Consider the following 16,315-nt stretch of genomic DNA (forward strand, 5'->3'; position numbering starts at 1 on the left):
GTAGAAATGTAATGTAGCTGTGTGTAGTAATGTAATGTAGCTGTGTGTATGTAGTAATGTAATGTAGCTGTGTGTATGTAGTAATGTAATGTAGCTGTGTGTATGTAGTAATGTAATGTAGCTGTGTGTATGTAGAAATGTAATGTAGCTGTGTGTAGTAATGTAATGTAGCTGTGTGTATGTAGTAATGTAATGTAGCTGTGTGTATGTAGTAATGTAATGTAGCTGTGTGTATGTAGTAATGTAATGTAGCTGTGTGTATGTAGAAATGTAATGTAGCTGTGTGTAGTAATGTAATGTAGCTGTGTGTATGTAGTAATGTAATGTAGCTGTGTGTATGTAGTAATGTAATGTAGCTGTGTGTATGTAGAAATGTAAGGCCATACGACAATTCATGTTATTTTGTTCTTCAGTTGTTTTCCAGGCAACACAGTCTAATAACAAGTAAACAATGGTTAAAAACAAACAGAAAACGAACATGTGTCTAATCAAATCAAAAAGACTAACGTCTATATATTCACATATATTTTGTTTATAATAAAAAACTAGTAGAAATGTATAATAATGAAGTATTAAGGAAAAGGATACAAAAAGTATTCCTGTAAAAGGCTATGTACAAGCTACATTCTACATACTGTACTGTGAATAACAAGCCATAGGAACGATGCATATTTCAGTGATGAAGGCTGCTGCCTTAAAGCCAACAGAGAAGTGAAAGTATCCCCATGTAGCCACAGTGAGAGAGCTGGATGAGGCCTATCATTATAGAACACGTGGGATTTACAGCATCTTCAAGAGCCCATGATTAGTGTTTCAATATCCTCCTTTAGTGAGTTAGATAAGGGCCCTGGTCAAACGTTGGTCACTATATAGGGAATAGGGCCCTGGTGTAAAGTAGTGCACTATATAGGGAATAGGGCCCTGGTCTAAAGTAGTGCACTATATAGGGAATAGGGCCCTGGTCAAACGTTGGCCACTACATAGGGAATAGGGCCCTGGTGTAAAGTAGTGCACTATATAGGGAATAGGGCCCTGGTCTAAAGTAGTGCACTATATAGGGAATAGGGCCCTGGTCAAACGTTGGCCACTACATAGGGAATAGGGCCCTGGTCTAAAGTAGTGCACTATATAGGGAATAGGGCCCTGGTCTAAAGTAGTGCACTATATAGGGAATAGGGCCCTGGTCTAAAGTAGTGCACTATATAGGGAATAGGGCCCTGGTCAAACGTTGGCCACTACATAGGGAATAGGGCTCTGGTCTAAAGTAATGCACTATATAGGGAATAGGGCCCTGGTCTAAAGTAGTGCACTATATAGGGAATAGGGCCCTGGTCAAACGTTGGCCACTACATAGGGAATAGGGCCCTGGTCTAAAGTAGTGCACTATATAGGGTACCATTTGGGATAGAGAGTTTCAATTGAGTAGCAATACAGTCATTGTTAGATTATGGAATATTGATATTGAAATACCAAATAAACCCTTATTAAATAATGCATGACAATAATACCACATTATATCCCTTTAAGGATAATTTACTGTGACTGTCAGCTGTGGTAATATACTGTATGTGCTAATTTAGAACAATAATACACATTTGGTTATTTGTTGACAGTCTTTAAGTAGCTAATTCATACGCTCTATAATCACAATATCTATCTTAAGATAATCTTCAAACGGAAGTAATGGCACATTGTGAAATAACGTTGATATGTTTGTTTGGGTGTGAAAACATTCGTCCCAAGAAAGACCCCATTTCCTGGTTGTGTTTCTTTTTTAACAAACCGTTCAAACTACCAGAGACATCCGGTTGAACACTGGAACCATCATCATATTGACTCTGAAAATCCCTTCGTTGTTTTATTAAGTGCCTTTTTGGCGTTTCCGCTCCCCGTCTATGACATGAAACAGTATATTAGAACAATAAATATATCGGAACTGATAGTGCTTAGCAAACAAAGGAATAGCGTGGAGGTGAATGTATCTAGTGAAGGTCTGGGTCTCTAGCGTGGAGAAATACAGTGTGTTGGTGCTAACATTCCACTCCTTGTCACTACTACTCCTAACATGTCTGGGGGTGGAATGTTAGCACAAACAGACTGTATTTCAGGCTAAGTCTGGTCTGGGGAGGACAGAAAGCAACAATTATTCCCTAAATTCTTAAACAATATTGGAAGGTTAATGATAAGCCACATCCAAATAGTAGGAATGAATTGTCTATAAACTACCTTTTAACCCCCCCCCCCCCCCCATAAGTGTCATCCACCTGAATACATGTAGGGGATACTTTCAGGGTCCTGGACTGCAATGTACTTCCTGGCTGCGTCCCAATGTACTTCCTGGCGGCGTCCCAAACGTCAGCCTGTTCCGTTTATAGCGCACTACTTTTGACCAGGGCCTTATTGGTGACCAGGGCACTACAAAGGGAATAGGTTGTCGTTTAGGCTGCAAGCCCTAGTTTAACGCAAACTGACTGTAGTAAAATGACATATTTTTCTTAAAAAATATTTCTAGCAATTATTCTGTACACTTTTAAGTAAAAGGCAAAACCAATGTTGACTGTTTCAGTCTGTCTGTTAGCCCAGCACCAATCAAAGGAAAGGAGATGGAGACAGGGGCCAGTTCATAGGCTAAGAGTACTGCAGGAGCCAATGGCAATGCTCCTCAGCGAGTCACTTCCTGTTACAGGAGGAGCTTCCCGTTGCGGTGGATCTTGAGGATCTTTCCTAGTCTCTGTTTGGCCGTCGCCATGCCTTTCTTGAGCCGCTTCGCTGAGGGGCACAAAGAGGCAAAAAGCAGAAATCTTTGAAAAATAAATCAGGAATTCAGCAGTGACTATCTCTTAGATTGATTAGTACAATGTGGATGTGAAAAATGAGGGCACAAGTATAAATATAGTAAGGGGCACCAGTGTATATAATAGGGGCACCAGTGTATATAATAGGGGCACTAGTGTATATAGTAGGGGCACCAGTGTATATAATAGGGGCACCAGTGTATATAATAGGGGCACCAGTGTATATTGTAGAGGCACCAGTGTATATAATAGGGGCACCAGTGTATATAATAGGGGCACCAGTGTATGTAAAAGGGGCACCAGTGTATATAATAGGGGCACCAGGATATATAATAGGGGCACCAGTGTATGTAATAGGGGCACTAGTGTATATAGTAGGGGCACCAGTGTATATAATAGGGGCACCATTGTACGTATTAGGGGCACCTATGTATGTAATAGGGGCACCAGGATATATAATAGGGGCGCCAGTGTATATAATAGGGGCACCAGTGTATATAATAGGGGCACCAGTGTATATAGTAGGGGCACCAGTGTATATAATAGGGGCACCAGTGTATATAATAGGGGCACCAGGATATATAATAGGGGCACCAGTGTATGTAATAGGGGCACTAGTGTATATAGTAGGGGCACCAGTGTATATAATAGGGGCACCATTGTACGTATTAGGGGCACCTGTGTATGTAATAGGGGCACCAGGATATATAATAGGGGCGCCAGTGTATATAATAGGGGCACCAGTGTATGTAAAAGGGGCACCAGTGTATATAATAGGGGCACTAGTGTATATAGTAGGGGCACTAGTGTATATAGTAGGGGCACTAGTGTATATAGTAGGGGCACCAGTGTATATAGTAGGGGCACCAGTGTATATAGTAGGGGCACCAGTGTATATAGTAGGGGCACCAGTGTATATTGTAGAGGCACCAGTGTATATAGTAGGTGCACCAGTGTATATAGTAGGGGCACTAGTGTATATAGTAGGGGCACCAGTGTATATAGTAGGGGCACCAGTGTATATAGTAGGGGCACCAGTGTATATAGTAGGGGCACCAGTGTATATTGTAGAGGCACCAGTGTATATAGTAGGTGCACCAGTGTATATAGGTGAATCGTCCCCGGTCTATCCGGCTAGAAGGACCATTTGGTATCAATTGAAAGCAACAGTTAGTCTTGTTAGCGGTGAGGCGTAAATTACTTGAAAGGCTCTTAACTGAACTTTACCAACCAACAGAATGCATGTGTGGTATTTCCCTGTGGATGAAATCACTTACCTTCGCCCTTTGCGTCACCCTTTCCTGCTCCGCCTGCTCCTCCTGCTCCGCCTGCTGCTCCTCCTGCTCCGGCCCCTCGCTCCCCCTTGGCCGTGTTGTTGTTGTTATTGTTGTGAGATGATGAAAATGTGGAGGGTCGTCTCTGTGTAAGGAAGACTCCAGGGGCCATGGGTTGGGGCCCCCCAGCATGCTTCCCTCCTGCCCCAGAGGAGTATTCATGGTCGGTCTGACCTGGCTCGGAGTCCCGGCCCGCGTCTGGTTCTGGAGTACTGCTGTCCCTGCTCAGCTTCCTCACTGGCTCCTCCTCTTCCTCCTCCTCCCTCACGGCAGCAGGAGGCTTCTTTTTTGTGCTCTTCTGCTTTTTGTTGGTCTTCTGCTGCTCCTTCTGGGAGAAACAAATATTAACACAGAACCCCCGAACCCTGAGGTGAGACAACTAGAGGGACATAACCCTGAGGAGAGACAACTAGAGGGACATAACCCTGAGGAGAGACAACTAGAGGAACATAACCCTGAGGAGAGACAACTAGAGGGACATAACCCTGAGGAGAGACAACTAGAGGGACATAACCCTGACCCTGAGGAGAGACAACTAGAGGGACATAACCCTGAGGAGAGACAACTAGAGGGACATAACCCTGAGGAGAGACAACTAGAGGGACATAACCCTGAGGAGAAACAACTAGAGGGACATAACCCTGAGGAGAGACAACTAGAGGGACATAACCCTGAGGAGAGACAACTAGAGGGACATAACCCTGAGGAGAGACAACTAGAGGGACATAACCCTGAGGAGAGACAACTAGAGGGACATAACCCTGAGGAGAGACAACTAGAGGGACATAACCCTGAGGAGAGACAACTAGAGGGACATAACCCTGAGGAGAAACAACTAGAGGGACATAACCCTGAGGAGAGACAACTAGAGGGACATAACCCTGAGGAGAGACAACTAGAGGGACATAACCCTGAGGAGTGACAACTAGAGGGACATAGCCCTGAGGAGAGACAACTAGAGGGACATAACCCTGAGGAGAGACAACTAGAGGGACATAACCCTGAGGAGAGACAACTTGAGGGACATAACCCTGAGGAGAGACAACTAGAGGGACATAACCCTGAGGAGAGACAACTAGAGGGACATAACCCTGAGGAGAGACAACTAGAGGAACATAACCCTGACCCTGAGGAGAGACAACTAGAGGGACATAACCCTGAGGAGAGACAACTAGAGGAACATAACCCTGACGAGAGACAACTAGAGGGACATAGCCCTGAGGAGAGACAACTAGAGGGACATAACCCTGAGGAGAGACAACTTGAGGGACATAACCCTGAGGAGAGACAACTAGAGGGACATAACCCTGAGGAGAAACAACTAGAGGGACATAACCCTGAGGAGAGACAACTAGAGGGACATAACCCTGAGGAGAGACAACTAGAGGGACATAACCCTGAGGAGAGACAACTAGATGGACATAACCCTGAGGAGAGACAACTAGAGGGACATAACCCTGAGGAGAGACAACTAGAGGGACATAACCCTGAGGAGAGACAACTAGAGGGACATAACCCTGAGGAGAGACAACTAGAGGGACATAACCCTGAGGAGAGACAACTAGAGGGACATAACCCTGAGGAGAGACAACTAGAGGAACATAACCCTGAGGAGAGACAACTAGAGGGACATAACCCTGAGGAGAAACAACTAGAGGAACATAACCCTGACCCTGAGGAGAGACAACTAGAGGGACATAACCCTGAGGAGAGACAACTAGAGGGACATAACCCTGAGGAGAGACAACTAGAGGGACATAACCCTGAGGAGAGACAACTAGAGGGACATAACCCTGAGGAGAGACAACTAGAGGGACATAACCCTGAGGAGAGACAACTAGAGGGACATAACCCTGAGGAGAGACAACTAGAGGGACATAACCCTGAGGAGAGACAACTAGAGGGACATAACCCTGAGGAGAGACAACTAGAGGGACATAACCTTGAGGAGAAACAACTAGAGGGACATAACCCTGAGGAGAGACAACTAGAGGGACATAACCCTGAGGAGAGACAACTAGAGGGACATAACCCTGAGGAGAGACAACTAGAGGGACATAACCATGAGGAGAGACAACTAGAGGGACATAACCCTGAGGAGAGACAACTAGAGGGACATAACCCTGAGGAGAGACAACTAGAGGGACATAACCCTGAGGAGAGACAACTAGAGGGACATAACCCTGAGGAGAGACAACTAGAGGGACATAACCCTGAGGAGAGACAACTAGAGGGACATAACCCTGAGGAGAGACAACTAGAGGGACATAACCCTTAGGAGAGACAACTAGAGGGACATAACCCTGAGGAGACAACTAGAGGGCCATAACCCTGAGGAGAGACAACTAGAGGGCCATAACCCTGAGGAGAGACAACTAGAGGGACATAACCCTGAGGAGAGACAACTAGAGGGACATAACCCTGAGGAGAGACAACTAGAGGGACATAACCCTGAGGAGAGACAACTAGAGGGACATAACCCTGAGGAGAAACAACTAGAGGGACATAACCCTGACCCTGAGGAGAGACAACTAGAGGGACATAACCCTGAGGAGAGACACCTAGAGGGACATAGCCCTGAGGAGAGACAACTAGAGGGACATAACCCTGAGGAGAGACAACTAGAGGGACATAACCCTGAGGAGAGACAACTAGAGGGACATAACCCTGAGGAGAAACAACTAGAGGGACATAACCCTGAGGAGAAACAACTAGAGGGACATAACCCTGAGGAGAGACAACTAGAGGAACATAACCCTGACCCTGAGGAGAGACAACTAGAGGGACATAACCCTGAGGAGAGACAACTAGAGGGACATAACCCTGAGGAGAGACAACTAGAGGGACATAACCCTGAGGAGAGACAACTAGAGGGACATAGCCCTGAGGAGAGACAACTAGAGGGACATGACCCTGAGGAGAGACAACTAGAGGGACATAACCCTGAGGAGAGACAACTAGAGGGACATAACCCTGAGGAGAGACAACTAGAGGAACATAACCCCGAGGAGAGACAACTAGAGGGACATAACCCAGAGGAGAGACAACTAGAGGGACATAACCCTGAGGAGAGACAACTAGAGGAACATAACCCTGAGGAGAGACAACTAGAGGACCATAACCCTGAGGACAGACAACTAGAGGGACATAACCCTGAGGAGAGACAACTAGAGGGACATAACCCTGAGGAGAGACAACTAGAGGGACATAACCCTGAGGAGAGACAACTAGAGGGACATAACCCTGAGGAGAGACAACTAGAGGGATATAACCCTGAGGAGAGACAACTAGAGGGACATAACCCTGAGGAGAGACAACTAGAGGGACATAACCCTGACCCTGAGGAGAGACAACTAGAGGGACATAACCCTGAGGAGAGACAACTAGATGGACATAACCCTGAGGAGAGACAACTAGAGGAACATAACCCTGAGGAGAGACAACTTGAGGGACATAACCCTGACCCTGAGGAGAGACAACTAGAGGGACATAACCCTGAGGAGAAACAACTAGAGGGACATAACCCTGAGGAGAGACAACTAGAGGGACATAACCCTGAGGAGAGACAACTAGAGGGACATAACCCTGAGGAGAGACAACTAGATGGACATAACCCTGAGGAGAGACAACTAGAGGGACATAACCCTGAGGAGAGACAACTAGAGGGACATAACCCTGAGGAGAGACAACTAGAGGGACATAACCCTGAGGAGAGACAACTAGAGGGACATAACCCTGAGGAGAGACAACTAGAGGAACATAACCCTGACCCTGAGGAGAGACAACTAGAGGGACATAACCCTGAGGAGAGACAACTAGAGGAACATAACCCTGAGAAGAGACAACTAGAGGGACATAACCCTGAGGAGAGACAACTAGAGGGACATAACCCTGAGGAGAGACAACTAGAGGGACATAACCCTGAGGAGAGACAACTAGAGGGACATAACCCTGAGGAGAGACAACTAGAGGGACATAACCCTGACCCTGAGGAGAGACAACTAGAGGGACATAACCCTGAGGAGAGACAACTAGAGGGACATAACCCTGAGGAGAGACAACTAGAGGGACATAACCCTGAGGAGAGACAACTAGAGGGACATAGCCCTGAGGAGAGACAACTAGAGGGACATGACCCTGAGGAGAGACAACTAGAGGGACATAACCCTGAGGAGAGACAGCTAGAGGGACATAACCCTGAGGAGAGACAACTAGAGGGACATAACCCTGACCCTGAGGAGAGACAACTAGAGAGACATAACCCTGACCCTGAGGAGAGACAACTAGAGGGACATAACCCCGAGGAGAGACAACTAGAGGGACATAACCCCGAGGAGAGACAACTAGAGAGACATAACCCTGAGGAGAGACAACTAGAGGGACATAACCCTGAGGAGAGACAACTAGAGGGACATAACCCTGAGGAGAGACAACTAGAGGGACATAACCCTGAGGAGAGACAACTAGAGGGACATAACCCGGAGGAGAGACAACTAGAGGGACATAACCCTGAGGAGAGACAACTAGAGGGACATAACCCTGAGGAGAGACAACTAGAGGGACATAACCCTGAGGAGAGACAACTAGAGGGACATAACCCTGAGGAGAGACAACTAGAGGGACATAACCCTGAGGAGAGACAACTAGAGGGACATAACCCTGAGGAGAGACAACTAGAGGGACATAACCCTTAGGAGAGACAACTAGAGGGACATAACCCTGAGGAGACAACTAGAGGGCCATAACCCTGAGGAGAGACAACTAGAGGGACATAACCCTGAGGAGAGACAACTAGAGGGACATAACCCTGAGGAGAGACAACTAGAGGGACATAACCCTGAGGAGAGACAACTAGAGGGACATAACCCTGAGGAGAGACAACTAGAGGGACATAACCCTGAGGAGAAACAACTAGAGAGAAACAACTAACACCATAGTACCCTCCAAACTCGTCATCAAGCTCGAGACCCTGGGTCTCGACCCCGCCCTGTGCAACTGGGTCCTGGACTTCCTGACGGGCCGCCCCCAGGTGGTGAGGGTAGGTAACAACATCTCCACCCCGCTGATCCTCAACACTGGGGCCCCACAAGGGTGCGTTCTGAGCCCTCTCCTGTACTCCCTGTTCACCCACGACTGCGTGGCCATGCACGCCTCCAACTCAATCATCAAGTTTGCGGATGACACTACAGTGGTAGGCTTGATTACCAACAACGACGAGACGGCCTACAGGGAGGAGGTGAGGGCCCTCGGAGTGTGGTGTCAGGAAAATAACCTCACACTCAACGTCAACAAAACAAAGGAGATGATTGTGGACTTCAGGAAACAGCAGAGGGAGCACCCCCCTATCCACATCGACGGGTCAGTAGTGGAGAAGGTGGAAAGTTTTAAGTTCCTCGGTGTACACATCACGGACAAACTGAATTGGTCCACCCACACAGACAGCGTTGTGAAGAAGGCGCAGCAGCGCCTCTTCAACCTCAGGAGGCTGAAGAAATTCGGCTTGTCACCAAAAGCACTCACAAACTTCTACAGATGCACAATCGAGAGCATCCTGTCGGGCTGTATCACCGCCTGGTACGGCAACTGCTCCGCCCACAACCGTAAGGCTCTCCAGAGGGTAGTGAGGTCTGCAGAACGCATCACCAGGGGCAAACTACCTGCCCTCCAGGACACCTACACCACCCGATGTCACAGGAAGGCCATAAAGATCATCAAGGACAACAACCACCCAAGCCACTGCCTGTTCACCCCGCTATCATCCAGAAGGCGAGGTCAGTACAGGTGCATCAAAGCAGGGACCGAGAGACTGAAAAACAGCTTCTATCTCAAGGCCATCAGACTGTTAAACAGCCACCACTAACATTTAGCGGCCGCTGCCAACATACTGACTCAACTCCAGCCACTTTAAAAATGGGAATTGATGGAAATTATGTAAAAATGTACCACTAGCCACTTTAAACAATGCCACTTAATATAATGTTTACATACCCTACATTACCCATCTCATATGTATATACTGTACTCTATATCATCTACTGCATCTTGCCATCTTTATGTAATACATGTACCACTAGCCACTTTAAACTATGCCACTTTATGTTTACATACCCTACAGTACTCATCTCATATGTATATACCGTACTCTATACCATCTACTGCATCTGCCATGCCGTTCTGTACCACCACTCATTCATATATCTTTATGTACATATTCTTTATCCCTTTACACTTGTGTGTGTGTAAGGTAGTAGTTGTGGAATTGTTAGGTTAGATTACTGTTGGTTATTACTGCATTGTCGGAACTAGAAGCACAAGCATTTCGCTACACTCGCATTAACATCTGCTAACCATGTGTATGTGACTAATAAAATTTGATTTGATTTGATTAGAGGGACATAACCCTGACCCTGAGGAGAGACAACTAGAGGGACATAACCCTGAGGAGAGACACCTAGAGGAACATAACCCTGACCCTGAGGAGAGACAACTAGAGGGACATAACCCTGAGGAGAGACAACTAGAGGGACATAACCCTGAGGAGAGACAACTAGAGGGACATAACCCTGAGGAGAAACAACTAGAGGGACATAACCCTGAGGAGAGACAACTAGAGGGACATAACCCTGAGGAGAGACAACTAGAGGGACATAACCCGGAGGAGAGACAACTAGAGGGACATAACCCTGAGGAGAGACAACTAGAGGGACATAACCCTGAGGAGAGACAACTAGAGGGACATAACCCTGAGGAGAGACAACTAGAGGGACATAACCCTGAGGAGAGACAACTAGAGGGACATAACCCTGAGGAGAGACAACTAGAGGGACATAACCCTGAGGAGAGACAACTAGAGGGACATAACCCTGAGGAGAGACAACTAGAGGGACATAACCCTGAGGAGAGACAACTAGAGGGACATAACCCTGAGGAGAAACAACTAGAGAGAAACAACTAACACCATAGTACCCTCCAAACTCGTCATCAAGCTCGAGACCCTGGGTCTCGACCCCGCCCTGTGCAACTGGGTCCTGGACTTCCTGACGGGCCGCCCCCAGGTGGTGAGGGTAGGTAACAACATCTCCACCCCGCTGATCCTCAACACTGGGGCCCCACAAGGGTGCGTTCTGAGCCCTCTCCTGTACTCCCTGTTCACCCACGACTGCGTGGCCATGCACGCCTCCAACTCAATCATCAAGTTTGCGGATGACACTACAGTGGTAGGCTTGATTACCAACAACGACGAGACGGCCTACAGGGAGGAGGTGAGGGCCCTCGGAGTGTGGTGTCAGGAAAATAACCTCACACTCAACGTCAACAAAACAAAGGAGATGATTGTGGACTTCAGGAAACAGCAGAGGGAGCACCCCCCTATCCACATCGACGGGTCAGTAGTGGAGAAGGTGGAAAGTTTTAAGTTCCTCGGTGTACACATCACGGACAAACTGAATTGGTCCACCCACACAGACAGCGTTGTGAAGAAGGCGCAGCAGCGCCTCTTCAACCTCAGGAGGCTGAAGAAATTCGGCTTGTCACCAAAAGCACTCACAAACTTCTACAGATGCACAATCGAGAGCATCCTGTCGGGCTGTATCACCGCCTGGTACGGCAACTGCTCCGCCCACAACCGTAAGGCTCTCCAGAGGGTAGTGAGGTCTGCAGAACGCATCACCAGGGGCAAACTACCTGCCCTCCAGGACACCTACACCACCCGATGTCACAGGAAGGCCATAAAGATCATCAAGGACAACAACCACCCAAGCCACTGCCTGTTCACCCCGCTATCATCCAGAAGGCGAGGTCAGTACAGGTGCATCAAAGCAGGGACCGAGAGACTGAAAAACAGCTTCTATCTCAAGGCCATCAGACTGTTAAACAGCCACCACTAACATTTAGCGGCCGCTGCCAACATACTGACTCAACTCCAGCCACTTTAAAAATGGGAATTGATGGAAATTATGTAAAAATGTACCACTAGCCACTTTAAACAATGCCACTTAATATAATGTTTACATACCCTACATTACCCATCTCATATGTATATACTGTACTCTATATCATCTACTGCATCTTGCCATCTTTATGTAATACATGTACCACTAGCCACTTTAAACTATGCCACTTTATGTTTACATACCCTACAGTACTCATCTCATATGTATATACCGTACTCTATACCATCTACTGCATCTGCCATGCCGTTCTGTACCACCACTCATTCATATATCTTTATGTACATATTCTTTATCCCTTTACACTTGTGTGTGTGTAAGGTAGTAGTTGTGGAATTGTTAGGTTAGATTACTGTTGGTTATTACTGCATTGTCGGAACTAGAAGCACAAGCATTTCGCTACACTCGCATTAACATCTGCTAACCATGTGTATGTGACTAATAAAATTTGATTTGATTTGATTAGAGGGACATAACCCTGACCCTGAGGAGAGACAACTAGAGGGACATAACCCTGAGGAGAGACACCTAGAGGGACATAGCCCTGAGGAGAGACAACTAGAGGGACATAACCCTGAGGAGAGACAACTAGAGGGACATAACCCTGAGGAGAGACAACTAGAGGGACATAACCCTGAGGAGAAACAACTAGAGGGACATAACCCTGAGGAGAAACAACTAGAGGGACATAACCCTGAGGAGAAACAACTAGAGGGACATAACCCTGAGGAGAGACAACTAGAGGAACATAACCCTGACCCTGAGGAGAGACAACTAGAGGGACATAACCCTGAGGAGAGACAACTAGAGGGACATAACCCTGAGGAGAGACAACTAGAGGGACATAACCCTGAGGAGAAACAACTAGAGGGACATAACCCTGAGGAGAGACAACTAGAGGGACATAACCCTGAGGAGAGACAACTAGAGAGACATAACCCTGAGGAGAGACAACTAGAGGGACATAACCCTGAGGAGAGACAACTAGAGGGACATAACCCTGAGGAGAGACAACTAGAGGGACATAACCCTGACCCTGAGGAGAGACAACTAGAGAGACATAACCCTGACCCTGAGGAGAGACAACTAGAGGGACATAACCCCGAGGAGAGACAACTAGAGGGACATAACCCCGAGGAGAGACAACTAGAGGGACATAACCCTGAGGAGAGACAACTAGAGGGACATAACCCTGAGGAGAGACAACTAGAGGGACATAACCCTGAGGAGAGACAACTAGAGGGACATAACCCTGAGGAGAGACAACTAGAGGGACATAACCCTGAGGAGAAACAACTAGAGGGACATAACCCTGAGGAGAGACAACTAGAGGGACATAACCCTGAGGAGAAACAACTAGAGAGACATAACCCTGAGGAGAGACAACTAGAGGGACATAACCCTGAGGAGAGACAACTAGAGGGACATAACCCTGACCCTGAGGAGAGACAACTAGAGAGACATAACCCTGACCCTGAGGAGAGACAACTAGAGGGACATAACCCTGAGGAGAAACAACTAGAGGGACATAACCCTGAGGAGAGACAACTAGAGGGACATAACCCTGACCCTGAGGAGAGACAACTAGAGAGCCATAACCCTGACCCTGAGGAGAGACAACTAGAGAGCCATAACCCTGACCCTGAGGAGAGACAACTAGAGGGACATAACCCCGAGGAGAGACAACTAGAGGGACATAACCCTGAGGAGAGACAACTAGAGGGACATAACCCTGAGGAGAGACAACTAGAGGGACATAACCCTGAGGAGAGACAACTAGAGGGACATAACCCTGAGGAGAGACAACTAGAGGGACATAGCCCTGAGGAGAGACAACTAGAGGGACATAACCCTGAGGAGAGACAACTAGAGGGACATAACCCTGAGGAGAGACAACTAGAGGGACATAACCCTGAGGAGAGACAACTAGAGGGACATAACCCTGAGGAGAGACAACTAAAGGGACATAACCCTGAGGAGAGACAACTAGAGAGACATAACCCTGAGGAGAGACAACTAGAGGGACATAACCCTGAGGAGAGACTAGAGGGACATAACCCTGACCCTGAGGAGAGACAACTAGAGAGACATAACCCTGACCCTGAGGAGAGACAACTAGAGGGACATAACCCTGAGGAGAAACAACTAGAGGGACATAACCCTGAGGAGAGACAACTAGAGGGACATAACCCTGAGGAGAGACAACTAGAGGGACATAACCCTGACCCTGAGGAGAGACAACTAGAGAGCCATAACCCTGACCCTGAGGAGAGACAACTAGAGGGACATAACCCCGAGGAGAGACAACTAGAGGGACATAACCCTGAGGAGAGACAACTAGAGGGACATAACCCTGAGGAGAGACAACTAGAGGGACATAACCCTGAGGAGAGACAACTAGAGGGACATAGCCCTGAGGAGAGACAACTAGAGGAACATAACCCTGACCCCGAGGAGAGACAACTAGAGGGACATAACCCTGAGGAGAGACAACTAGAGGGACATAACCCTGAGGAGAGACAACTAGAGGGACATAACCCTAGGAGAGACAACTAGAGGGACATAACCCTGAGGAGAGACAACTAGAGGGACATAACCCTGAGGAGAGACAACTAGAGGGACATAACCCTGAGGAGAGACAACTAGAGGGACATAACCCTGAGGAGAGACAACTAAAGGGACATAACCCCGAGGAGAGACAACTAGAGGGACATAACCCTGAGGAGAAACAACTAGAGGGACATAACCCTGAGGAGAAACAACTAGAGGGACATAACCCTGAGGAGAAACAACTAGAGGGACATAGCCCTGAGGAGAGACAACTAGAGGGACATAACCCTGAGGAGAGACAACTAGAGGGACATAACCCTGAGGAGAGACAACTAGAGGGACATAACCCTGAGGAGAGACAACTAGAGGGACATAACCCTGAGGAGAGACAACTAAAGGGACATAACCCTGAGGAGAGACAACTAGAGAGACATAACCCTGAGGAGAGACAACTAGAGGGACATAACCCTGAGGAGAGACTAGAGGGACATAACCCTGACCCTGAGGAGAGACAACTAGAGAGACATAACCCTGACCCTGAGGAGAGACAACTAGAGGGACATAACCCTGAGGAGAAACAACTAGAGGGACATAACCCTGAGGAGAGACAACTAGAGGGACATAACCCTGAGGAGAGACAACTAGAGGGACATAACCCTGACCCTGAGGAGAGACAACTAGAGAGCCATAACCCTGACCCTGAGGAGAGACAACTAGAGGGACATAACCCCGAGGAGAGACAACTAGAGGGACATAACCCTGAGGAGAGACAACTAGAGGGACATAACCCTGAGGAGAGACAACTAGAGGGACATAACCCTGAGGAGAGACAACTAGAGGGACATAGCCCTGAGGAGAGACAACTAGAGGAACATAACCCTGACCCCGAGGAGAGACAACTAGAGGGACATAACCCTGAGGAGAGACAACTAGAGGGACATAACCCTGAGGAGAGACAACTAGAGGGACATAACCCTAGGAGAGACAACTAGAGGGACATAACCCTGAGGAGAGACAACTAGAGGGACATAACCCTGAGGAGAGACAACTAGAGGGACATAACCCTGAGGAGAGACAACTAGAGGGACATAACCCTGAGGAGAGACAACTAAAGGGACATAACCCCGAGGAGAGACAACTAGAGGGACATAACCCTGAGGAGAAACAACTAGAGGGACATAACCCTGAGGAGAAACAACTAGAGGGACATAACCCTGAGGAGAAACAACTAGAGGGACATAACCCTGAGGAGAGACAACTAGAGGAACATAACCCTGACCCTGAGGAGAGACAACTAGAGGGACATAACCCTGAGGAGAGACAACTAGAGGGACATAACCCTGAGGAGAGACAACTAGAGGGACATAACCCTGAGGAGAAACAACTAGAGGGACATAACCCTGAGGAGAGACAACTAGAGGGACATAACCCTGAGGAGAGACAACTAGAGAGACATAACCCTGAGGAGAGACAACTAGAGGGACATAACCCTGAGGAGAGACAACTAGAGGGACATAACCCTGAGGAGAGACAACTAGAGGGACATAACCCTGACCCTGAGGAGAGACAACTAGAGAGACATAACCCTGACCCTGAGGAGAGACAACTAGAGGGACATAACCCTGAGGAGAGACAACTAGAGGGACATAACCCCGAGGAGAGACAACTAGAGGGACATAACCCTGAG

General features: G+C 47.7%; 1 protein-coding gene across 1 annotated transcript in view; it reads right to left on the reverse strand.

Annotated features, from left to right (window-relative positions):
• Window positions 1-388: 388 nt before the first annotated feature.
• The window catches only part of LOC139535322 (lysine-specific demethylase phf2-like), a 43,081-nt gene continuing 27,154 nt past the window's right edge, over window positions 389-16,315 (reverse strand). The window contains exons 3-4 of the mRNA XM_071334626.1: window positions 4,073-4,457; window positions 389-2,769 (exon numbers count right to left, since the gene is read on the reverse strand). Coding sequence (XP_071190727.1) covers window positions 2,681-2,769; window positions 4,073-4,457 — 474 coding nt within the window. The 3' untranslated portion in view covers window positions 389-2,680. The remainder of the gene's footprint in view (window positions 2,770-4,072; window positions 4,458-16,315) is intronic.

This window comes from Salvelinus alpinus, chromosome 12 (genome assembly GCF_045679555.1).
Source record: "Salvelinus alpinus chromosome 12, SLU_Salpinus.1, whole genome shotgun sequence".
In the NCBI taxonomy this organism is placed as follows: Eukaryota; Metazoa; Chordata; class Actinopteri; order Salmoniformes; family Salmonidae; genus Salvelinus; species Salvelinus alpinus.